A 25,959-nucleotide genomic window follows, 5' to 3' on the forward strand; every position below is an offset into this window, starting at 1 on the left:
CTACTCCATTATAAAATTGTCTAGAATGCATTGGCTTGTTTTTATACTACGAAACTAATATTACACGCAGCTGTTTTTTTTCTTCTTTTCTTTTCTTTTTTAACTGTTCAACTTACATAAAAAACATTCAAGGAAAGACAAGCAATAATCGAATATATTATACATTTGGAATATACAGAATTTTATTAAATTTTTTAGAGCATATTTGTCAATTTTTTACTTTAAACAAAAACTTGGACTTGCGCATTAGAATTAGAAATTCATTTCTAAATGAGAAAGAGAAAAATTGTCAAATTCTGGGGAATTATAATCAAGAATAAATGGAACTAAAATTATAAATACTCTCTTACAATGTCTATTTTAGGCCTTTGTTATTTAATTGTTTATTTCTTGTTTCTCATTTAAGGTTGTGTTTGAGCAGCATTTCAAAGGTTTACAGTTAGGGTGGTGTTTAAAAATTACCCTGCAGAAAAAAATTTGATTACCTGAATTTTGTGTCCGAAACCAAGTGTTATAACTTTCTGCATAATAGTTGGTAAGAATCGTTCATTCATAGGACCATTGCAAAGATTATTGCCACCAGTAATAATTCTATGGGAAAATAGAAAACATAAGTTTCATAGTCCAATAATGCGGTAAAGTTATACTTGATTTGCAAAAGAAAAGATAGTTATACTTAGCACCCCCTATTTCCACTAAAGTAACGTTTTTTGCTTCTCCTGGTTCGAATCTCACCGAACATCCAGCTGGAATATCCTGAAAGAAATAAAACCAAAATTTTCTCAATCAAACTACTTAAATATAACAACTATTTGATTCTAGTTGTTGTTGACGTATGTCTGTTAAGGCAGAGGCGTGCGATTGTTCTTGATTTCCAGTGGCGCCATCTGTGGCCAAGAATTCGACTTTTGCCAGACCCATATGTCACGCCCGTTTATAAGGCGGACCCATTCATACATTCATTCAATCATCCACATGAATCAGAGAAAGATCAATCTCCAATTCAGTACCCCCAGAGGTCTTGATTTGTTATGGGAACAAGGAGGACTTTGCTCCTCGTCAAATTTTACGTGGATCAGTCACCATTTTACTACGCGGGGAGTCTACGGCCGGAGGGGCTCGAACCCATGAACTCTCGGACATGGGCCCAGCGCCCTACCAACAAGGCCCTATTAGATTCGTCATGTTTGTATTCGAATTATCTCACAAAAAAATTGATGCTCATATTTTGCAAAAATTCTTACCGAACCGGAAACGAAACCGTTTTCTGGTATATGATTCGAGCGCAAGAGCAGAAGTACTGGCTAGTCTCTCAAGGACCATATTGGACGAGTCCATGTTGCTCCCGTAGTAAGTACAACAGATAGTGCAAAGAAAAAAAAGATAAATCCTCCATTCTTCAGACTGGGATTCGAACCCAGAACCTTTTTTGCATGTGGTCTGTTCCTTGACAACCATACAAGCCGGTTGACAAAGTGACAAAAAAACATTCAGGGAATTACTCAGTGGGAAGATCTCTCACAATGCATTGTGATGAGATTCCGATTTAAGGAAGCATTTTCGTCTCATATTTGAAAGTGATTTAGATCACGTGATTCAGTAATTAAATACATCTCAATGATTGCTGGATAGTTAAAGTGGGGCATTTATTTTATTATCTGTAAAAATGCTCAATCTAAATTTGGTTACAATTTAACGAGACTTGTTAATTTACAATCGAGTTATATTATAGTCCTATATAATATTTTTCCTAAAATCAAATCTCACAAATCATCTTTAATTATTTAAATATATTTAAATTTTTTAACAAGGAAAGTTAAATTTTAATTTGAATTTTCTTTTCTATTTCGTGGACAACAGTACATGAGAACACACAATTAATTCTTTGCTTATACCTTGACTAAGAATTTCCTCAAAACTAAAATTCAATAAATTAAGCATAATAATATTCTACTTCAAATTACCAGTCTCATTCCGTAGGATTTTTCTCTGTCAAAAATTAGGCGTTTGTTGGTCTCTATAAAATGATAATGGCTCCCAACCTAAAAATATAAAAAACGGTGATCTATATTTATAAACAAACGTCTAAATGACTTACTTCACTTATAAATATTAAATATAATTTTTTTTCTTACAGAGATAAAATAAACACTCATAAAAGAAGTTATGTTCACAATTGTGATCCATGTTAAACATGTTTATTTAAATTTAATTATTATATTTAATGTTATATAATCAGTTTAATAACAAACATTTATCATTTTAACTACATTTCCTTAATACGTTTAAGAATAAATTAAAAAGCTTATATTGCAAAAATGCACTTATCAGAAATAAATAAATCTTACATAATATACATACGTATAACAAATTTGAAAATATGAACGTTGTGAACGTTGAAGCAAAACACTACTTAAACTGGCTAAGTTGTTCTAAATGTACGTTAGTCGCTAGTTGAAAAAAAATTGCATTGAGTTAAAAACACTAACAAAAAATTTAATAATTCGTATGGTATTTCTTCAAATAATATCTTTGAGTACCTTCAAACATCAAAACATTATTTCTCATATATTGTAGATGTTATAAAAATCTATTTAAGCAAAAAATTATAATATATTTTGTCAATATGAAAAAATAATAATTCGTACATTTGTATTAAATTTTAATTCTCTCTCTAGATTTTAAAGAACTATATTTGTGACCATGGAGCTAATTTGAATAAAAGATGAATTTATCAGCAACAAATATAATTGCTCCTTTAAAATATATTTTTAAACTATTTAATTAATTGTTTCGAAAGTATATTTAAACATATTACTTAATATATGTTTGTCTTTTTAGTTTGAATTTTAAAAAGTAGCATCGTAATTTGTTATTTAATTTATATATCTTTTGTACCATTACTTGAATAAAGTAAGTTTTGGTAAGCATAAATCAATATATAGTTTTTTAACCAAAAAAAAAAAACTGTTTGGAATTCTTCCATAACTAAAGATTATATAATAGTTATAAATTTTAAGTACTATTTAAAGATTATTAACGACTGTATAAGAATTTTGAAGTAGTTATTAGTATTTCTCTAACAGATATATTTGTCTCAAAATTCTCAAAAATGACAAAAAATTATGTAACACCACACACAACTGATGCATCAAAGTTTGTTTAAAGAAACAAATCGTCACAAAACAAATTTTAGAGATAAATTTTCTATTTTGTAGATTCTGAAGTGTTTTAAAGTGAAATTTTTAATTTCACTAGCTTGTAAAAATTAATTGTTTGATAGTTGTTGCAAACATTTGTTAATTAAAGCTAATTCCCTTTGCGCAATGAAACAGGACCGATACATGGAGCCTTCTCATCTACATTCGTGCTTCTGAGTTTCTATTTTCATTAAATAATATTTTTTCTAACATTCCTAAATTGATGTAAGCTTCTGTGACTAGAAATACGAACAGGAATATATAAAGTAATTACTTGAATCGGTCTATCGCAGATGCTAGTCACTTTCAGTGTGATCCTCCTTCGGTTCTTGTTGATTTGAATTTTTTCCTCCCCCTTTTTGGGATAAAAGCAACCAGGTGGGCTTTTCATTAGCACTCCATTTCCAGATTCAATATCCTCCTGTAATATAATTCAAAATTGATTAGATAAAATATCACTCTCTTCAGAAAAATAACTTCCTTAAAATATCTTTCATTAAATAAGTAATAATTCAAAAGTTCTTTAAATTAGTAATAAAATATCTTTCATTAAAATATCTTTCATTAAATATCATATTAAAAAAACTGCATAATTTAAAAGAAAGCAAAGTACATATATTTTTTTAATTACATGTGCAAAAGCATTTAAAAAAATAGTGTAAATGAAGGGTATGTGAAACCACAAAGTTGCCTAGAATAATTTGTACAGAGTTTAAAACTAAACCTTTCTATCCAGCACCGAGGTTTCAAAATGCCTTTTATTAATTATTATTCTATGTCAAGTATTAATCTAAGAACGCATCGAAACATAAATATGAAAGTTTATTGTATTATCCCTTATGGTCTTCTATCACGCGGGAGCTAAAACCCCTGAAGAATGGAACAAAACACATTTTCCTTACTCTTATACAGCAAGAGATTGACCATCTTGGAAATGTCCTAGAGAGAACTTATAGTAAGTCAAGTAGATAATTATCACTGACTGAGGTCAATGAGCGAGTGGGTGACAGTTTGATCAGCTTGCAAAGAGACCTAAAGTATGATGCATCGTTTCTCATCAAGGCTGCTCTTCTAAGGCTCTGTCGTCGCATGAAATGATGCTTTTTTGCGAATAATATTCTATATTCATTACAGCAAAGAGTTTGCTACAGTTATTCGCGACTGTTAGATCAATTTTAACCTATCTTTAACCAGTGCTCTCTTTGTTTGTATTGTATTCTAAAAATGACGCAAAACGTCAATGTAGAGAAAAGCCACAGTTTTGAGAAGAAAAAAAAGTTTTTGTTGTCTAATATTTTAATATTTAAAGACTTATCCTATGCTGCATTATTTAAGTTCATAAAAGTTTACAAAAACCGAGAATAAAGCATTTATTTTGATAATTTTTATATATGAGAAAATATGTCGCTAAATTTGTGGTTTTCAAAAAAGTTTAACAGGTTTTAAAATATTTAAGTCATTTGTCCGTTCTAATGCACAGATAATTCTTCACGGCAAAATTGCATAGATAGTCTAAAATTATTGCTATGCTTCAAGTCTAAGGCACTTAAACTATGGCTTTTTCATTTTCCCTGGCGGAAGAACTTCGAAAAACTATGTTCTACCGTAAAATGCTCGACTTCGCGAACAAGTCATCGGTCTACCAAAATTTCTGATGGCATGTCTTCGTCTCTCTATTTCAAGAACCGTCTCCCATCTCTAGTGCGACATAAATAAAGTACAACCGCTACTACCATCTTGGAAACTAAGGTTTATACTAAACCTCATAGGATTTCAACATTCTTAAAAAATCTGTTTGAAACGAATGGGACCAAAGTTCAGTGAGAGTTGCGATTCAAAACAGAACATCAAAACATCTTTTGACACTTTTACAGTTCTATATTAAGACCATGAGTGGTCACTGAGGATTTTTTTTTTTGAAAAAATGTTAAGGTAATGTTTTTTACCTCTTATTTATTTATTTATTTATTTATTTATTTATTTACTTATTTATTTATTAATTTTATTTTACTTTATTTTATTTTATTTCATTTTATTTTATTTTAATTAATTTATTTATTTATTTATTTATTTATTTGTTTATTTATTTATTTATTTATTTATTTATTTACTTATTCATTTATTTTATTTTATTTTATTTTATTTCAATTTATTTATTTATTTAATTATGTATTTATTTATTTATAAATTTTTTTTTGAAAACTTGGTTACGATATTTTACAAAGCCTTATAATTATAAATAATAGTGTATATGTGTCCAAGATGTCCCATCCCATATTAAAATCGCCTATATAAGTTACATTTTCAAGTTGTTTAGAAAAGCGTTCTTACTGAACTAAATCATTTTCATGTAGACTGTAAGGTGGTTCTGTGTGTTAGAATGTTGGGTAGTGAAGATTTCAAAACCTCGGAAAATACCTAGAAACAGTAATAACAACAATTTCGAAAGGTCACCGTTGGAAAAGGCTAGCTTACCACGGTAGTTCAAAGTCCTTTTATTATTTGCTTAAAAAATTTGAAAGAAAATTTAACTTACATTTTGAAAGACACTTAAATCAGGTACAGGTAGAAAACTGCCATATAGCGCTTCTTCTATATTTCCGTTATCACTGCATATGGGATGGGAGACAGCTACCTAAATAAAAACAATGTTTTTTTTTTAAAAAAACAATTAACACATATTGAATACTATGCTAAAAGAAATGACAGAATAATGAGGATTAGTAGTTCCCATCCACAAATAAACCAACTCCAATTAAATTTAAATATTGATTGGCAGGAGTTGCAAACTATCTAGAACTAAATTATTGAAAATAACTGACAATAAAGAAAAATTATAGCCCCCACAGTATCTTGAAAAATAATGGAAAGCATTCATAAAATACATAAGAAAGATAAATAAACAGAAAAATTTAAGACTAACTGTCTCCCTTACTCAAATGGCTATAATTTTATGACTATGTGACTTATTATAGTTAAAATTTATAATTTTATGTCGAATTATCATAATTTAATTTATTATTTTCATTGAAGTTAGCATAATTATTATAAATTTATTACACATAATTTTTCGTTAAAATGCTTGAATAGATTTTTAAAAAAATATGTGAAATATTTTTCTGTATTCAAATTTAAATTATTGTTCACTTTCCCTATATTTTCATTAAATCCTAGATATTTGATATAATTTATAGAGACTGAATATTAAAAAATTTTGTATCAACCATTTTCGTTCCATCTGGAAAAGTGGCTTCAACTTGTATGTCAGATATCATGTCACCAACTCCATCCATCAACTGTTTTCTTCCTGTGAAATGCAAGAAATTATCAATTAAATTTCAGGATTAAGGAGTTGCTGATTTTTTCACTTATTGAAAGTCCACTAATTATATTGGGAGCTAACAGAAAGTACACTGCAAAAAATTCCGGATCAAATTACGTTAAAAGCTGAGATACTCAGAGGGTAGGTACTTTTTTATCGTAAAATCCATCCTCACCGGAACAAGTTAAGGAACAAAAAAATCTGATTCACCGTAATTTTTACAGTAATAAGTATCGTAAAATCATTAAATCTTTTTTATTATGCAAATATTGCTGTATAAATTACGGTGCAATATTTTACGATCAAAAGATGATTCACCCAAAGTGCCGGTATTTTATCTTGTAATTTGATCCAGAATTTTTAATAGTATATGATTATAGACACTTTAATCAATGAAATATCTTCACCACAGTATATTAAGTTAATTAAAAAATAACCAATTATCTGAAAATTAAAATTTTTTTTTCAAAAAAGGAAAAAGAATTAGCTTGCCTGAGGTTAACGCTAGATTATTTATTCACCCAAGTTAATAATCTAGCGTTCACCACAAGTCAACAGATGGAATTGCTGACTGAAAAACTAAAAAAAAAAAAAAAATCTTTTCAGCTGTGTTTCAAATCATTTCAATTAAAATATTTGCTAAGACGTTAGTTAATTTTCCCTCTGACAGATTCACGTTGTTGCTATAAAAAAATGGTTATTTTTAAAACATTGTTTCATAGTTTTCCTCAGTTAGCAGCGCCATCTTTTGAAGCACTCAGAAACTAATTTTTAAATTTTCAAATTATTTTTTTCTGATTTTCTGCGTAGAATACTGCACATTTCTAATTCCTTCCCATCGTCAAATCAACGGTGCTTTTAAAAATATCCGGTAGTAAATTTTATAACATATTTTGAAAAATATTATAATTGACCTTTAATATTCAAGTAGATAAGAATTTACATAAAATTATTTATACCTTATTACTATACGACAAATTTTGCTATTTTGCATTGAAAAATTGTAAAAATATTAAAACAAATTTCTTACTACACACAAAATTAGAATTGCTTACCTAGTATATGACGCCCCTTCTCCATGAGATCTGACACTGTTTCTCCATTCCTTGCATATTCTTGTATCTAAGAGTATAGCATTTAATTTAGTTTTAAAAGCATTTAAATTTCAAAAAAAGTAAAAGTATTTCGCCTTTTTACGTAGTATCATACACAAATGTTCGATGCAGCGCACCTACTTCAGAACATTTTTGGAACTCCTCACAGCTTGCACAGAACATACGTACGCGGACATGGGCGCAGAACATTCGCGCACAGAAGCTACGAGAAGTTGCTGAATCTCTTTAATTTTCTTAATAATGTAGTACAATAAAGTTGAAAACAACGTGACACAGATTAGACGCGAAAAACACAGATAAAAAGGTTTAAAACACTGAAGATATCGGATTAGGTAAAAATCAGCAGATTTGACGAAAATTGCTATTGCTTTTTTTCATAATCCTGCTTGAACTTTAATACATTATCGCTGCAAAACTCTTTAAATTTTTTTATCTCTGATTTTTAGAAATGAAGTTATAATTTTTTTTTTCCAATGTTGAAAGACGAAAGCGAAAGCAAACTCCCGAAACTAAAATGTTTTTGTGGCTTTTAAAGTATTTTAACCTTTTTTATTTTAATAAACTATATTTTTTAGGAAAAATGAAATTCATTTTAAAAATTAATTATTCAATTGCTAATTTTTCTGTTGTCTGAATTTTCTAACATTTCAGAATTTTCTCGTATCTAAAAGGCATTTTCTGATGAAAGCTAAATTTGAGATACTAACACACATTATAAAAAAATAACACGCTTTACGTTTAAAGCACGTTTTACGCTAACACAAAATACTAAACAAAAGTTTATCATAGAATTCTTTGAAATTTTGTATGTAGATTTTATATAATGTAATGTTTTGAACTAAAAGCTATGGTCTAAGAGAATTGTTATTTTTATCATGTTTTAAGTAAGAATATTTCGAAATTGTTTTTAAAAATCCAGTATTAAATGATATATTTAGTTCTATTTCATTATCTTATAGAATTTTTTTTTCCTTTTTGGTCCATCGAAATACAATCTTTCTATATAATGAGGTAAAATTTCTAAAACTTCATTATATTTAACTTAAAAATGCTTCTAGTCTTCCCTTTAGAATATAAAACTAAAAATAAATAATTTTCGTTTAAAATGAAAGTGCATTATTATTTTTAATGATATTCGCCTTTTAGGGAATCACATATCTTCAGCACCATTTCAAGCAACATTAATTATATTGCATATGCTTTTAATAATTAATGTTTAGGTTATATTTTTTTCTCTCCATGTCAATCATTTCTTTTCTCCAAATAATTCTTTCATTAGAGATACGATATCATAAGAAACGGTCTGACATTTTTTTCGTCAGAGTTTAAAAGACTTACATAAGAGAATGAAGTTATCGTGCTAATGTTACAACAAATCTCTAAAAATATTTTTTTTAAAAATAGGGTGAAAGTTGAGGGATGGACTGTTAACATCGATGTCATAAAAGTAATAAGTGTTAATGATACTGGTGGATACTGGTGGGGGTAAAATTGGCAGAGAAGTGAATATATTTTGATGTTTCTCCCATTATGTTTACGAAAGAGTATGTTTACATAAGACCTTGTACGAACACTTTAGATCAATCACCAAAAGCAATTAATCATTTTTAAAAAATTTTATTCGTTTTTTTTTTTTTTGAAAAAAGAGTTACCTGGCTTGAAATGAGTGCAACGGCTTCAGGATGGTTTAGCTTACAACCTCTAGCCAGTCTCTTTTGGGCAATGTAACCAGCATAATGAATCAGCAACGATTCCAACTCTCGGGGGCAAAGCTTCATCTTCTACTTAAATCAAATATAATTGAATCAGCTTCAAGCAAAGAACAGTTCCCTTTTTTATTATAGTATTTTATGTTCCATAACTAAAGAACTAAATATATGAATATGTTAAACAATATTTTAAAAAACTTTGTAAGGAATTTTTAAGGTACTTAGTACTTAGTATATTCTCCTTATTGATATATATTCTATCTAAAGATTTAGCTGGAAAAAAAATGAGTATCTTAGAACGGTACTAGTGAAAAAAAAAGTTGTATTTTTAAAATTTGATTTCTCAAGTACTATTCGACAGATTTAGCGCAAACGTTGTATTTTGCCATTTAAAATTACGTTCCTTAAAATAATGTAAAAAAATTGTATACTTTAAATTTGAAAATTATTTCGACTTTTATTAAATAAAATAAGAAAAATAACAAATATTTACTAAAAATTATAGTCTGCATGGAATTATATTTGGATAAAGAAACTTTATGATTGCGTGCAGAAATTTTTCAATTCGCTTAAAAAATTCTTGAGATATTTTGAAGTACGCAAGAAGTAAAATTAACATCAAGGGATCCGAACTTTGGACCACTCTCTTGACTATTGGAGCCATATTTTCCAGATTTCGGCTACTCTCTATATTCTGGGAATCAGAAAGTTTTAGTGTCTGATTTCAAAACTTCAAATAACAAAACTACACTAATTGATTAACTTATTTTAGGTCACCCCCTCCGACTATTAAGATTAATTCCTAGAATGTGAAGATCCGATCATTAGATCAAAAATTTTTTAGTTTTTGTTTCTAACCTTTCTTAAATAAGAAAATTATGATCTAGGTTATAAATTACATAGTGTGGCAAACATTGCATTTTTTGGTAGCTTGTAAAACTACGTGATATAATAAATGTCAAGATTTAAACTTAACAGAACTTGTATTCTAAGTACAAACGTATTCATATTACATACTTCACATTCATACAAGGCCATATTTTTTTTTTCATATTTATTTCTTCATATTCATTTTTTGAACATTTGCAAAGATTAATACGAAAAATATTTAAGCGCCTATTTTGTAGCATTTATTTTAGTTAATAGCTATAATTTGATATTAAATCTATTAAAAGTTAAATATGAATGCTTTGTTAATAAAAATGAAAAATATTAGAAATACCTCTTTGTTATAATGGTATGAAGACCATATAATGATACTATATATAATAATATCAAATATTAAAAATACTCTTAAATATTATCTATTGAAAATATAAGAAATATCTTTCGTAGTGTTAAGCTATGTTCACTTACAAACGAAATCGAAAACAATAACCAATAACTTTTTTTCTTCTTATTGATAAGACCTTAAGATATCTATTAAAGATCTTTTAAGTTTGTCAGGTGGTTTATTCGTCCAATAATAGCGAATCATATGATATTTTGGAACCAGGAGAGACCACGTTTGTCACTTAAATATATTACTGATATGTTTTTGTTATGGTTATTTGTGTGTTCTTGTGTCCCTTTGCAAAAGGAGTAGCACTGCAAAAGGGTATTCCATCTACACGTATACTAAATAGCAAATAGTTAACAAGTAAAAATCAATTTTACGAATATTTAGTAAGTGCAGTGTTAAAAAAAAAGAATCGATTAAATTACGGTAAAAAGTACCGGCACTCCGTAAAAATCCGATTTTTGCCCGAACATGCTACGGAACAAAGAATCTGATATACCATACATTTTACATTAATAATTAATGTAAGATCACTGAAACACTAATTAAATAAATATTGATGTAAAATGGATTTTGCGGATGATGCACCCTAAGTGCCGTTACCTCATACCGTAATTTGATTCGGAATTTTTAACAGTATATTGAGTATTTTAAAAATACGGAACGTTTGTGCATTTATTTTTGTAGAAACAATAATGAATATAATTTAAACTATAAATTAGAATTTATTTTATTTATTCATTAAAAATGCGTTATGAATTATAACGCCAAGCATAGAGTTTCAAGATTAATCAAACAATCGTATCATCTTCTTCTCGTATCTTCTCGTATCATCGTAAAATCGTATCAGACTTATAAAATTCTAAAAAATAGAATAAAAGACCACAAATTTTTTTTTCTTTGTTTTTTTCTTTTTTTTCTGAAAATTAAGTGCGTAAAAATGAGTTTTTTTCTTTCTTTTTTTAGTTTGAAGATTACGTACAACAAACTACCAAAACATAACAAATAACAAACTTGTTGTACACAAAAAAATCAAACTCTTGAAGCTAAAAAAAAACAGTAATTGTTTTCTTTAGCAAAAACATTCTTAAGCAGCTATATGATCAGGAAGTCAATTATCTTTTTTGACAATAAAATGTAAATAACATTCTCATAAATATTTGTTTTAGAGATCTAAAATGGCTAATTTCAACAAACCTAATATTAAAGAATATATCATTGATTGCTATATATTCGATAGCTGTAAACTCATAAAATTGAGATTTTTGTAAAATTATTTTAATATATTATTTTGCGATTTAAAGGCTTTCAGAAAATGCAGAGAAAAAAGTTTCAAATTTCAGAAAAGTTCAATGTTGTTTCAATCTTACAGAAACAGATTTTAAAACTTTTTATTTGTAACGTTTAAGAATATTTTCGACAAGATATTATGAACTTCTTGGAGAGTAAATAATCCATAGACGTGATTTGTCTGAGATACTCGCAAATTTTAAACGTCATTTTCACAAAAACAAAAAAACACAAAAAAAAGATCTGATAGTTATAGCGATTTCTCTAGTCAACTTAATGTATAGTTTAACACTCAGTCAAAATTAAAACGTAATCTGCTTCTAATTTTTAAATTATCAGAACTTTTCTTCGATGTCGTAATGAAATTACGCTAATATATTTAATCATATTTTTAAAAAATTTAAATTATGCTATTAAAATATAATAACAAAAGCGTAATTTAAGTGTAATAATAAACTTACTTTCTTTTTCTAAAAAAACTTCAGTAAGCTTAAACTATACCTACACAATCGCAAATCTACACTACATAATACATTACGCCTTTGACCTTACATGTATCACAAATCGATCTATTTGTTCTAATTCTACAGAATGTAATCATTAATCAGTATAAACATTCAAAATGTTTACAATAACTTCACTCCATTTTTCTATGAATGGATTCTGCGTGATGGTGAATATCAGATATTCCATTAAAAAAAAAAAAGATCTGTTAGATAACTATTGAAAACAACATTTACGAGGTTTTGTAAAAAAAATAAAGAAATTATTTTCTGTATTTGTTTATGCGGTTTAAGGAGTAAAATTATTTTTGAAATATGCTAGCAGGATGTGGTGACGCAGTTAAAACATGTTAATAAAATATGCAGTTAAAATATGTTAATAATTAATTTTCAAAGATCTGACCCTACCGCACTGTTTTTAAGCTTATCATGTATTTTCGAAAACTTAGTAGTCATCACCATCCTTTTGTTACATTATTTTGTTTTATTTAAAAAATTTTGGCTATCAAATGCAAAAAAAAAGTTTCTAGGCTGTCTTGTCAGGATAACTGTTAACTTGTTTACTTTTTACAAAAGTAACCTCGATTGAAGTAATGAATGCATGCTAAAAGCTTTTGATCTCATTTTTTTTATGTGTTTTAACCCAATATACCGATATCTATAATAAATTTTGAAAAACTATCAGCCCCACAAAATTTTGGAATTTTTGAGAATTTTCTTCGTTATAAGAAAAAAAAGAATTTAAAAGAACAAATAAAAAGAGGTTCAAGCATTTTACGAAAACTTGTGAACACCAAGAATAATAACGTACGAAATAAAATAGTCCTTTTAGGTCTGCATGAAGAAATTTTCACCCAGAATCGACATGAATGTTATATTAGAGTAAATAATGGCAAAGTACTTAATTACTGTATTAATTTTATTAAATACTTTGCTGTATTGCTGAGCAAAACCTCGAATCCAAGATTTTAAAAACACTTAAATGTACAGTGTAATAAAATGCTATGCACTCGAAGGTTTAAAAGGAAGTCAATTCCTTATTCACTCCGAAGAAATAATTTGAATTTAAATCAATTCCGTGTTTATTTTCTCCGCAAATCAAGTTGATTATTTCCGAAATTATTGGAGGACACTTCTGATAGACTAAACATTTCTGTCAGATGTGATGCAAGATTTTTTACCTTTTTAGAAAAAAATTGCACATTTATGTAAAATAAGGGTCCAAAATGACTGAGATGAATATAACAAGTATTTTGAATAATGTGGTACAAATGCAGCATACAAGAAATGAGCAGCATATATCTGTGCAGCATACAAGATTTCAGATTTCATCACAACTGAGAAATGAAAACAGTGCTTTGTGTATTTCAGCTCAATATACTGATATTTCTTAATTTTTGAGACAAGACTCTCTACTTTCTCCCTCAAAACTTTGAAGACACTGAGTATTTTATTACACCTTCAGTGAGACAAAATCATTCCACGAAGCTGCGATAAATTGACGAAAACAGTTTTTGAACTGTTATCTTATACTTTTTCAGAAACTGCGCTTGAATTTAATATGAACAACAAAAATAAAACATCAACAGTCATTTTGAAGATTTATTCTTTAAAATAATTTTAAAAACACTAATTAACTCGTTAAAGGAAATTTTCTAACACACAGTGTAATAATAATAGTATTTGCATATTCAAACCTCTGGCAAATTTGTATATTCAGAACACTGAACAAATTATGAGGCTTAATATGAGTTTAATTGTACATAATATGTACTTATAAATGCTTAATGCATGCTTAATATGTCCTTATATATGTATATAATTACAAATTAAGAATGCATTACATTAATGTGGCACAGACAACAAAGTCAATGATATGTTATAAAACTTAAAACGCATAAGATAGGTCATGAAACATATCATACATTTTGAACAACAAATGTGCATTTGATGCATTCAAATCAATACTTCAATACTAAAAATGTAAATCAATACTAAATTTGTTCGCAAGGTTTCAAGTTATACAAACATCTAGGCTGTAACAGAAAATAATTGCACTAACTTACAATAAAAATTCTCTTAAAACCAAGAAAACTCTAATGCAGATTTTTAAGGCTGACATTTTTATTTTTTGTATAAGTTCATGCACGAAAGAAAAAATTCTGAGAAAATTACCATATTCTATGGCAATGACATTAGTGATAAAAAAAACATAATTATGTTTAATAAAACAAAAATATACGTTAATTAAACCAAAAAAGTAATAATTTTTCCGCTCATATGACAATGGTTTACCGGAATTTATGATTTTTAAAATTGCAGTTCTTATTATTGCACATTTAATAAGAAATACAAAATTAAGAACCAAATTTACCGAATAAATGGTTTTTATGCTATGCTCTAAGATATTATTATAAATTTACAAAATTTTATCACATATTATTAAACCATATTTTATTATTAATTTTACAAAAATCATTACCAAAGTGCTACGGTAAAAATTACCCAGATTTTGGTGTACCCATAGAACCATCAGGCACAAGGTAAATTTTATTATATTCTGCTACTTTTGGTACCATACTTTTTTCTCAGTGTGCTAAAGTATACTTAAGTACTTTTTCTCTAAGTAGATTTATTAAATAAGTCGTTATGTGCTAAGGGCAGGTACTATGACTATAGCCTTTATATCTATAATTATAGTTTTTGAGCCAGTATTTTCATGAATGCAAAGCAAAACTTTTCTCTGAACCACTGGTAACATGCATAACTTTTATGACTCTCTTCTTTTTTTTTAAAAAAAATATTAATTTTGTTTGGAATAAATTGTGCTGCATTCAGCTCGTCATAAAACATATCATTTACCTACATTGTAAAAATTATTTACATATGTAAATGTTATCCAACACTTTGTGTCATTTCCTTGTCTGTCAAAAGTGTTAATGAATTATGCCTAGAAAGTTGTAAAAGAGGTAACTTTTGTTATGATTGACTTATGATAAGTATTAATAAATAGTTTATATTTAATTTACTGTAAAACATTGTGATAGCAACATTCGTATATAAAAAGAACTTGAAACACCAAAGCAGAACATTACCCGGCCTAAAGTAGGTTTCATCAATTTCATTCCAATTTTTTTCAAAATTAAATACATTAAATAGTTATTATTTCAATAAGTGATAATTGCACAAAAAATGCTACTAATCAAGATTCGTTAGTTAATATTAGGTGGACCGGAAAGTAATGTCGTTTCGGAGCATTAAATATTCGTTAATCTTAGAAAAAAATTCATTTTTTCGATTCATTTTTAATCTGGCATTGAAAGGTTATTGCTAACGAGGTTGAATACATTATTGATTAGAAATAAAAGTTTGATAACAAATATCAAATGCACCGAAACGACATTATTTTCCGGTCCTTCTAATAAATTAGATGTTATCAACCCAATCAAAACAATAGTGCGTCTTACATAACATACATAAATGTTGAAGCTACGTACATTAGTTGTACATACAATGTGAAACTTTTAAGTGAATCGGTAAAAAATTGAAACAGTTATGAAGGAAAATTAGGTTTCAAGACAACTCAATTTCATGTATCTCATTCACATAAGTTTCATTTAAATATTCTCATATTTATATGCTGTGGAAATATCTAAAAACTAAAAAAATCAATAGTTTGACTATTTTACTGTGATGGCATTTCACAGCCTCTGTCTCAATCCATTTCAGTTTGAGTTTTATTTTCAGGTGTTAGAAAACTATGTTTTACAAAAAGACACATTTACATTTTAAAAATAAATAAAATAACACTGAATTCTTGAAACTGAAATGACTGGAATCAGGTTAATTTCGATTAAAAAACTTCGAATTTAGAATAAGAAATATTTTTGTGCTAGTGGCAACACTTCTGCTGGCTCGCATGTCAAATGAGTCCATGTTTCTTTACCGTCTATTGTCTCTGCTGCATACACTTTATAGGTTTCTGGATCAACTGAAATTCCAAAAGAAATCTACGTTATAATAAAATTATGACAGTAATATTCTACTTTTTATTTTCATCAGAATGAACCAATTTTTAAAGATTACTAGGCTTAAAATATTCATATTGCGTATTTTAGTTTCAGTTCTCTTTATTGGAATTTGTGAAATTTTCATTTGTGGTTCCATGTAAATTTGGACAAAAATAAAAAAATACGAAAAGTTTAAGGCAATAAAATGATGAGCCACAATTTTTTTCAAATGTATTATTTTCACGTCAAACTGTTTCTATAGGTATTGTTTATAGATATATAATTTATAAGTTTCTGAAACGTTCACTAGATAGCAACAGAGTACGTAAAATATCACAATGTCTATGAAAAATCGTCGTGTTGTTTTCATTAAAACGGCTCGTAAAAAATAAGCTGGCTTATCATTGTTTTATCTCGATCACTTCACATTAATTATTTATGTTAATTGAATTAAACAAAAAAAATAAGAATTCATCAGTTCAATTAGTGTAATGTTGCCAAGCCTTCGCATACCTTTTTTTCTTTCAATAAAATTTTCATTTTAGTATACTGATTCTGATCATTACGATTTTATATAATTACATAAAATATTATATGTACAAATTATACTTTAGCCATAACCATTCAAATCATATAATTATTCTGTTTTACAGAGAAATTAAATTAAACTTATGAAAAATACTTTAATTCTAAATAATAAATAAATTTAAAAATTAAATGTTTATGTCTAAGCTTAAAAATAACAACGTTAACGTCATTAGATAAAATGCGAAGCTTAAAAAACCATAAATAGAATGATATAAAATTCAAAGATGAAACTATATTTCAATTACAATGGTTATATTTTTTAAAACTCATTTTAAGCATAATAATTTAAATAATTTTAAATAACATTTTATGTTTAAGTTACGTAATTTTATGCAGGATAACTTCATGCAGGAGATGTAAAGTATATAAATAACATTAAAATGACTTACAAACAACAGATAATTCTTCAATTTCTCTGTTGGTTTGATTTTCGTGTTATACTCGTATATAAACTATAGCAATTGCTTTAAGAAAATTAACTTATGAAATACCCCTCTCTTATATTAAGAATTATGTAAGAGAGGATCAAAACTATAACCATTTAAGCATAACTTGGACTTTTTCACGTTGTTTGTTTAACTTATAACATATTTTATAATTGCAAAGAATTTAATATGTAATTAATCCGCAGATAACAAAATATAAAAATGCTGTCAATACCTTTTAACTTTGGTAAAGTGTTATTTAAGACCATATTTTTCTTTCCTATATTTCTACAATTTCTTACAGCTATGATTCTTTTACCTATATTGTAATTTTGCACTATCTTTTTTTCCATAGATACCTGAAAATATTGAAACAAAAAGCATATCAAATGTGAAATACTCAATTACGAAACAGCAGCTGTAATAAATATTTTTAAAACTCTTATACAAAAAGGTTTAAGATGTCTACAAAAAATATTTAGTTGCATAATTAGTTTCATAATTACTAATTTTGTTATTATTTAACGAAAGCTTAAATACGCTATGGCATAATGCTTCTTTTTTCTACAATCGATCACGCTAACGATTCGTCAAAATTTGTAACAATATTCTTTGTTTTTGTTTTCTTCTATTAGACACTAACTGTAAAATCATAAGACACTAATTGTAAAAGCAAAGTAAAAAAATTATTACAAATTATCATGAACCTACAAAGTTTTAAAATATATATAATGAGAACTGTTCTTAAAATATATGCAGTAGTACGAGTTTATCTTTAAATCAGAAATTAATGTCCTAACTAATATTACGAGGATATGCTTTTTTTCCAAATAAGTCAGTAGTGAATTATAATTAAAATACTATTACTGTAATAGCATATGAAAATAAAAGCACTTATTTTAAATTATTATAAAATTGTTGTTATACTATGTTGCAATATCACATTCTAGTAAGTTTTTTATTACGTTTTACTGCATTACAGAGTCACATTCTGTAAAATTAGAATTAAAATACTATTATTGTAATAGTATACGAAAAAAAACTTCTTTTTTTTTCAAATTATTGTAAAAATGTTGTCTTATTATGTTGCAGTAGCACATTCTGCTAGATATTATGACACATTTTACTACATTACAGGGTCAAATTCCACAACGTTACAGTGGTCACTCTCTACTATATTTCTGTATCACATTTTACTGTATTACTATGTCATATTCTACTACATTAAATTGTAATAAATATTGCCCTCTAAACTTATAATTTATTACCTAGAACAAATTACTTTTGTGTACTACCTACCTTTGATACAAAGATGCAGGAATTTCTCTTGTGGGAGCTCCCGTAGCCTCCAAACATTTTTCTTTGTCTTACCGGTTCAACTGTTGGAATCGAAGCATTTGGCATCCCTAATCAAATACAAAGTTTAATTCCATTTAAAGGAAGTTACACATAGTAATGTTTCAATATAGTTTTGTGTCACCAAATTTCTTTAAAAATAAAAATAATTAATTAAAAATTGTTTATTATAATAATAACAATAAAATACTTATATTATTATTAGTTTATTAAAAAATGATTTCTTCTTCATCTATTTGGATTATTAAAATTTTAACGAGATATAATTAATAGTCACATATTTAAAACTACCTGCTATATTTATAAATTCCTGCTAATACATTTCCAGATAGCAGACAATCTTACTGCAAATGTATTTTCGTTTTCTTTTGCTTTGAGTAAAAATGTTGACTTCTTAATCCTTTTTTAAACTTGATAGAAATGCTAGTAAACCAATCTTGTTTCCTTAAAGGTTAGATATAGGTAGTCTTAAACTTAGCAAAGAATCTCATTTTTTAGCTTTTATTGTAATCCTTTTTTTTTTTTCACTTTTTTTCATTCTAGCTTTGTCTAGACTCTTAAATGCAACATTTTGTTTGTTTTGAAAGTTTAATGATCACGCAACTATCTTCCCCTTTAAAGTCTTAAAGAAAGTATATAACAGCCAGAGCAAATAAACCTCATTCCAGTAATGGTCATAAAATCTAAAATAAACCTTGCAAAGGCGAATTTCGCCTTGGTTTGAGAACGCTTTCTACTCCTGATTTGCGAATGATGATTTATTCTTTATTTCAGAAAGTTTTTCTAGCCTTGTTCTGTAAAGGCAGACTCAATTTGGATATGAAAGGGATGTTTAAGCAAGTTTAATGCGAAATTCAAAGCGCGTTAACCAGCATATAGTTAAATTTACCATTATTTCAAGTTTGCATAGTTTAATCGTTAAACATATATGTATATAAACCCTGTTGGACTTTGTGATAAAGGTTGATCTTGACATTGAAATGAGCTTTACACTGCTATCTGGGGTTCTTTTACCAAAAATGAAACTTCTCAGACAGCCGAAAATTATAATGTCCGAAAAGAATAAAAATTATTTTATATGTTTGATTCTAGCTAAGCACATTGCAATATTCATTTTTTAAAAAGAAGAAAACAACTCGAAGTAGCTCCATTTTAATTTCATTACATTTTTGCCCAAAAGAGATTTTATTTTTTTAGATACGTATATTCAAATGAGTTTCCCTTTCCAATAAAAAATACAAACCCATATCAGTCCAAGCAATGTCTCCACCTTTAATAATGATATCGGGTTTCGCTCCAAAAAATGCCGGATTCCACAAAACAAGATCAGCCATTTTTCCAACCTAGAAGTAGCAATACTTATAAAAAGAAAGACTTAAGATTTTAGATTATTAATATGTTATTTAACTAATATCTTTTGATTCAGATATATGTATTTTAACTATGTTACTTTAAACAAAATATTCTATCTAAATTATTTGAGTAAGTAGGTATTGAGAACATACTTATTTTGAGTTCAATTTTTAATTTAAAAAATTGAAAAATATGCAGAAACAAATCAGATATAGAAGAAGCTGGTATGGAATTAAATTTAATTTTTTGATATTGTAAAAAATGCATTGCAATACTTAATATTTGAAGGTAAGGCGTTATATTAGTACGTCACATTTTCAAATTTTACATTACAATGTAAATGGTGGAAAGTACCTTGATTTACTGGTAGAAAATAAGATTAATTAAGACTGGTATTAATTCAAAAAACTCTTAAATTATTGATCTGAAACAATGCTATGGAATGTAAAAATTTCAGTACAAGTGTACTTTATGAGTATAATGTTCCAAGTCCATGAATTATTCACAAAATAAAATATATATTTCTGCGTTTTCTCATACCTATATACATTTAATTGCATTTATAAGTACTTCTTTTAGCATTCGTGAATAATATACTGTGTAAAGCAATATTGAATACAATTAATAAATAATTTAAAAGTCCCTACAACTGGATTTTAGTAAATCTAATTGATGAATACTTTACTTGGATTATTGAACTTAACTGGCTGAATATTACCCAGAAATCCCTCATTAATTTTGATTCGTGTTAGGCTGTAAATTATTTTAAAATACGTGATTTAATCCCAATATGAATACCTGAAATTTAGTCTCTATTGATGTAGTTTTTGGCGCTGAATCGATTGAAAGCATACCCTAGTCAATATATCTAATAATATACCTATTAGTTAAGAAGTTAATTCAAATTTTATATAGAACAAATTCTAACTCACACATATTAATGCGTGTGAACAGACAAGAGAGGCATTGATTCTAATATAGTTTTTTTTAAGAAGCTGATAGGAGCACTTCTGTTCATTTACTGTTTAGTTATAAGAGATTTGTGTTTAAAAATACAGTCATGCACTTTTTTTTAATTACGTACTTAAAACTTTTATAACTTACTTCAACAGAACCTATCACATGGGACAATCCTTGTGCTATAGCTGGATTAATTGTATATTTTGCTACATATCTTTTCACTCGAAAATTATCAATTTCGCTAGAATCTTCAGATAAAGGACCCCTAACCTTCTTCATTTTGTCAGCAGTCTGCCATGTTCGACAGATTACCTCAGCAATTCTACCCATTGCCTGAAATACGAATTATACATAATTTTATTCCAGAAAAATAGTATTTAACTTTATTTTGAAGCACAAATTTCACTATAACTTGTCAATGATAATTCACTATCATTATAAATCTTATATTATTTACTTGTGAATCAGATGACATGATACTAATGGCTCCCAAATCGTGTAAAACATCTTCAGCTGCTATAGTTTCAGCACGAATTCTTGATTCAGCAAATGCTATATCTTCTTTTATATTCCTAAAAGAAAAATTTTAATAAAAATTAATTTAAATGACGTTTCGTATTAAACATAAATATTTTAGAAATTACATTTTTATAAGAGGTTGAAAACTTCTGGATGTCTGGAACATGTGTGGAGGAATAGAGAGTAGAATAGAAGTCGCTAACGTTTTCGTTTAAATAAGTAAATATTGAATAGACAAATTTACTTAACATAAAATGCGATTTACCTTGTTGCATCTTTCTTATGGATGACGTCAGGTTTCAGTAATAGAAGATTGATCAATTTCAGTGGTTTAACTACCACTAACGCTTCGTTAGGTTGTCATAAATGATGATTAAAGTAGTGTTGTGTGATGCCACAATTGGCATTACATATTTATTTCCTATCTTTTAAAATATCTTTGATTACTTAAGGTGATTTTTATTAATAGAATTACTTTTAAAATAAATCAAAGACTTAATTTTTTGAGACGAACATAAAATTCTTCTCTTTCAGATCAATGTAACGGATACTTTTTATTTCATAACTAATGCAGACTTATTAATTCACTGTCGCCTCTAATCGAAAACAAAAATCTATTAATAACTTTTTATTCTAAATTTCTAACAGCAAAAATGTTTTAGTTGCATGGTTGTAATAATTCTCATAAATTTGTTGGCGACTCGTGATCGCCAAGGTATTATTTTAAATTCTCCAATTTTGGATCTCCTACCCATGCTTCTGTGTCCGTTGGGAACAAATTACATGTACTTTTTAATTTGACTTTTGCTTAGGCAGGTCGTGGGTGATGTGTCTCCCATGGCCTGTCCTTATTAATATTATTATGCAAAATTGATTCAACTGAAATTCTTATGGATAATATTTAAATTTGGTATCTCGAGCTCTGCAAATATATGAAATAAAAGCTTTTTATTGATTCTGATCCGGTTCAAGTATTATTTTCATCATCTTCTGTTTTCGTCACTATCTTCAACTGGCCCACTATACCAATACAATAATCTCCAACCTCACCTGTTATACCATCATCACAACATAAAATGGCACCCTGAATCCTCCTTCTTCATATGTTGAATAGTACGTTAAGCATTTATTTAGAATAATTTTGATTTTTTATAGAAATAAACACTTAATTACGGAGTAATTATTTAGATTTATTTTTCATCCTTTCCAAAATGGTTGTAGAAGTTTTAGACTTAAACTATGTTATGGTGCCGGATACTGCCACATCGATTCAATTATTGGTGACGGAGATTGCCTTTTTCAAGCAATAGTATGAGTATATTATACGATACTCAAGTTGTGGTTCTAAAAGTTCGTGACGAAGTTGTACAGCACGTATATGGAGCATTGGGAATGAGTTTACCATCTTATTTCACGACAGAGATGGAAATAATTTTAATACTTCTGCTGCCTATACTATGTTGAAATGTCCTAAACTCATGCTTACTGTGATTTGTGAGTATATATAAAGAATATGTATAAATAAAAAAGTGTATATGTATAAAGAGCTTTGACAATATCACACACATCTCTTGAAAACAGTTAAAGTTCAAATCAAATTACTTCTGGATTAAGTTACAATGTAAAGTACTGGCACTTTGAGTGCATCACCCGTAATATCTATTTTATCGTAAATTGTACTTTTACCGTAAAATATTATAGTGTAGTTTTTACAGCAGTATTTATTTAATTAGAGTGATACAGTAATTATTATTGTAAAAATTACGGTTCATCAGATTTTTTTCCTCTGTAACATGTTCCGGTAAAAATGGATTTTACGGTGCCGGTACTTTTTACCCTAATTTGATTCTAAAAATTTTTTTACTGTGCAGTCCTTACTTGTCTAGATGGTGACAAACAAGAAGCATGTCAAGATGTTCGTCAATTGTGTTCTTTGTAAAAGGTCTGGTTGGGTTTGTTGATGATGGAATTACATTTGGCTCACTGCATACTCGAATGATGTCTGGTGCGTGACCACCACCCGCACCTTCTGTATGATAGGAATGAATTGTTCTACCCTTAAAGGCCTCGATGGTTTCTTCTACACACGCAGACTCATTTAAGGTATCTGTATGGATTAAAATCTACAAAAGCAAGACAAAATGAGTTATTTGTAGTGGTGAAATTATCATAAAACTGTTCTTTTTTTAATAATTTAGGTTTGTAGGTATTATTGAGCTGTAATGTACATCTAATATCTCTTTGAATCTGATGTTGAGCAACCCAAAAAATTATGTGATGGAAAACTGTATTTAAAGTTAACTTCAGATGGAGCGTTCATATTCATTTTAATTCGAATAGTTAAATCTAAACCAATAATTGAAAATCTTAGACCAAACACACGCGCGTTCATTTTACTTATGAATAATTTTAGCTTCCGAGAAAACCAATTTTGACCTATTTTAGATATAATAGAATGTTTTGCAATCAAGTACGAAATGGCGTGCATTTGTTATTGTTTTGCACATTACTATACAAAAGCTCATCGGTAGAAGAATTTCTATATGTTTTAATCATATCTTAATTTTTAAATATTTGCCAGTAATTTAAATAATTAAATAATATTTAATTTCTATATTCACTTCTGTTCTGTTAGGACTAATTTGAATTTGTCTTGGTATTTTCTCTGCGCTATATGTTTGATTCACAAACTAATTTTATTTTAAAAATTAATTCTTCTTACTTTAAATTGTATTCGAAAAATAAATATACTGGCTCTTATCTGTATCTTATTGTGACCAAATATTTTAGTATTGTCAAGCACCATAAGTAGGGGCAACTAATTTACAACCATACACAAGTAGTAAAGAAAAAGGTATGTAGTGTTTTACCACTCTAAAGATTAATGAATTATTTATGATGCTACACCACTTTTGAAGTAAAGAAGTTGACGCTATTTTTAATATTAAGATACAACAATTTTTTTTCAGTGTAAAGAGTATTTGATCATTGTATTATTATTATTATACCTTGATTTTAGATATTATTGAGTATTCGGTTATGATCTTGTAGATGTTATTGAGTTATGAAGATCTCCTGCGCTGAAATTTAACTTTTTATCTAAATTATCAAACTACTAATAATTTGCATTAAAAATCTCCTCAAAAGATACAGTTACTTGCATAATAAATTTTCGATATCCACTCATGTTTTAGCCGTTTATATTCCTCCAGAAAAAGGTTTTCCGATGCTTAAAAATTAATTTACCTGAACATCTAAGGAATCGGCAACGCTTAAACTGCAATCAATGGCTGCAGGAGTTGTTCCCCAATCTTCGTGAAGCTTCAAACTGTAAAATTAGCATTACATTTAGTGTAATTATTTTGAAAGAAGAACCATTTTCGTAAGATAGCATTTAAAAAGAACATCTAAACTTTAAAAAAATTCTATGCCAGAAACTATTCAACTCGAACCATAATTTTGTAGCAACCTGATATGGTGCAATTAGACTACCTTTAAAAATGATTTTTATTTACATTTCATTATCACTTGCATCGATAAAAAAAATGAACAAATAGTGCATACGTATAAATAGAATAATCGCATTTAATAAAAAAACATATTTAATCATCACCAAAGATTCATAGAGAAATCTTATTCTTGCTAAATAATTTTAACCAATATCTTGATTCAATAATGTAACTAATAATTATTTATTAACAATGTGTCAATAACAAATTATTTGTTGTAGCTGGATGTTAAGTGGGCTGCCCAGTTCTTTATTTTTTTATCGCAACCAATGCTCAACTAAAGTGATCACTCAAAAATTTTGATTTTGTAATAGTACTTATTTTAATCTCCTTAGGTTAGGATTATTTTGTATTGTGGCTCTGCATAACCACTTTGCACAGCTTAACGGTGTGGCAAAAACTGTGAGTTATCAATTAACCTCCATCTTTTAGAGTAAGCAACACTCAAAATTTTAAAAGATATATGGCATGTAAATCAAACAGCACCAAAGCAATTAATTATAACACTGATTATTATTTAAATATAATCAAGACTCTGCCAGTTATATAAAACCAGACATGAGAAGCAAATAAATGCATTTAAAAACATAAGCATGTAGACATGCTTTTCGAAGTTGCAGACAACACTGACATTCGTGTCAATTTCTAGTTTTTAGCAACTCTGTGGTAAAAGTACTATAAGGAGGTGAAAACTCACATCGCCACTTTACGATCTTCTTCACTTGAAAAATAAGTGAAAAATTCCTAAGTTTCAGGTTTTATAACATGTTTATCCTATAACTCATTATTTTTCAAAATAAAAAAAAAACTGCAAAACATTT

At 27.7% G+C, this 25,959-nt stretch overlaps 2 protein-coding genes across 2 annotated transcripts in view; both read right to left on the minus strand.

Annotated features, from left to right (window-relative positions):
- The window catches only part of LOC107449158 (urease subunit alpha), a 60,918-nt gene extending 47,034 nt beyond the window's left edge, over positions 1-13,884 (minus strand). The window contains exons 1-9 of the mRNA XM_071182424.1: positions 12,377-13,884; positions 9,290-9,418; positions 7,578-7,644; positions 6,425-6,507; positions 5,737-5,835; positions 3,475-3,621; positions 1,965-2,042; positions 677-756; positions 486-591 (exon numbers count right to left, since the gene is read on the minus strand). Coding sequence (XP_071038525.1) covers positions 486-591; positions 677-756; positions 1,965-2,042; positions 3,475-3,621; positions 5,737-5,835; positions 6,425-6,507; positions 7,578-7,644; positions 9,290-9,415 — 786 coding nt within the window. The 5' untranslated portion in view covers positions 9,416-9,418; positions 12,377-13,884. The remainder of the gene's footprint in view (positions 1-485; positions 592-676; positions 757-1,964; positions 2,043-3,474; positions 3,622-5,736; positions 5,836-6,424; positions 6,508-7,577; positions 7,645-9,289; positions 9,419-12,376) is intronic.
- Positions 13,885-14,006: 122 nt separating this feature from the next.
- Positions 14,007-25,959, minus strand: part of LOC107444258 (urease subunit alpha) — a 34,728-nt gene continuing 22,775 nt past the window's right edge. Inside the window, exons 16-23 of the mRNA XM_043039503.2 lie at positions 24,876-24,957; positions 23,508-23,752; positions 21,568-21,682; positions 21,255-21,443; positions 20,041-20,140; positions 18,741-18,847; positions 17,677-17,800; positions 14,007-16,409 (exon numbers count right to left, since the gene is read on the minus strand). Coding sequence (XP_042895437.1) covers positions 16,288-16,409; positions 17,677-17,800; positions 18,741-18,847; positions 20,041-20,140; positions 21,255-21,443; positions 21,568-21,682; positions 23,508-23,752; positions 24,876-24,957 — 1,084 coding nt within the window. The 3' untranslated portion in view covers positions 14,007-16,287. The remainder of the gene's footprint in view (positions 16,410-17,676; positions 17,801-18,740; positions 18,848-20,040; positions 20,141-21,254; positions 21,444-21,567; positions 21,683-23,507; positions 23,753-24,875; positions 24,958-25,959) is intronic.

This window comes from Parasteatoda tepidariorum, chromosome 1 (assembly GCF_043381705.1).
Source record: "Parasteatoda tepidariorum isolate YZ-2023 chromosome 1, CAS_Ptep_4.0, whole genome shotgun sequence".
NCBI classification, from domain to species: Eukaryota; Metazoa; Arthropoda; class Arachnida; order Araneae; family Theridiidae; genus Parasteatoda; species Parasteatoda tepidariorum.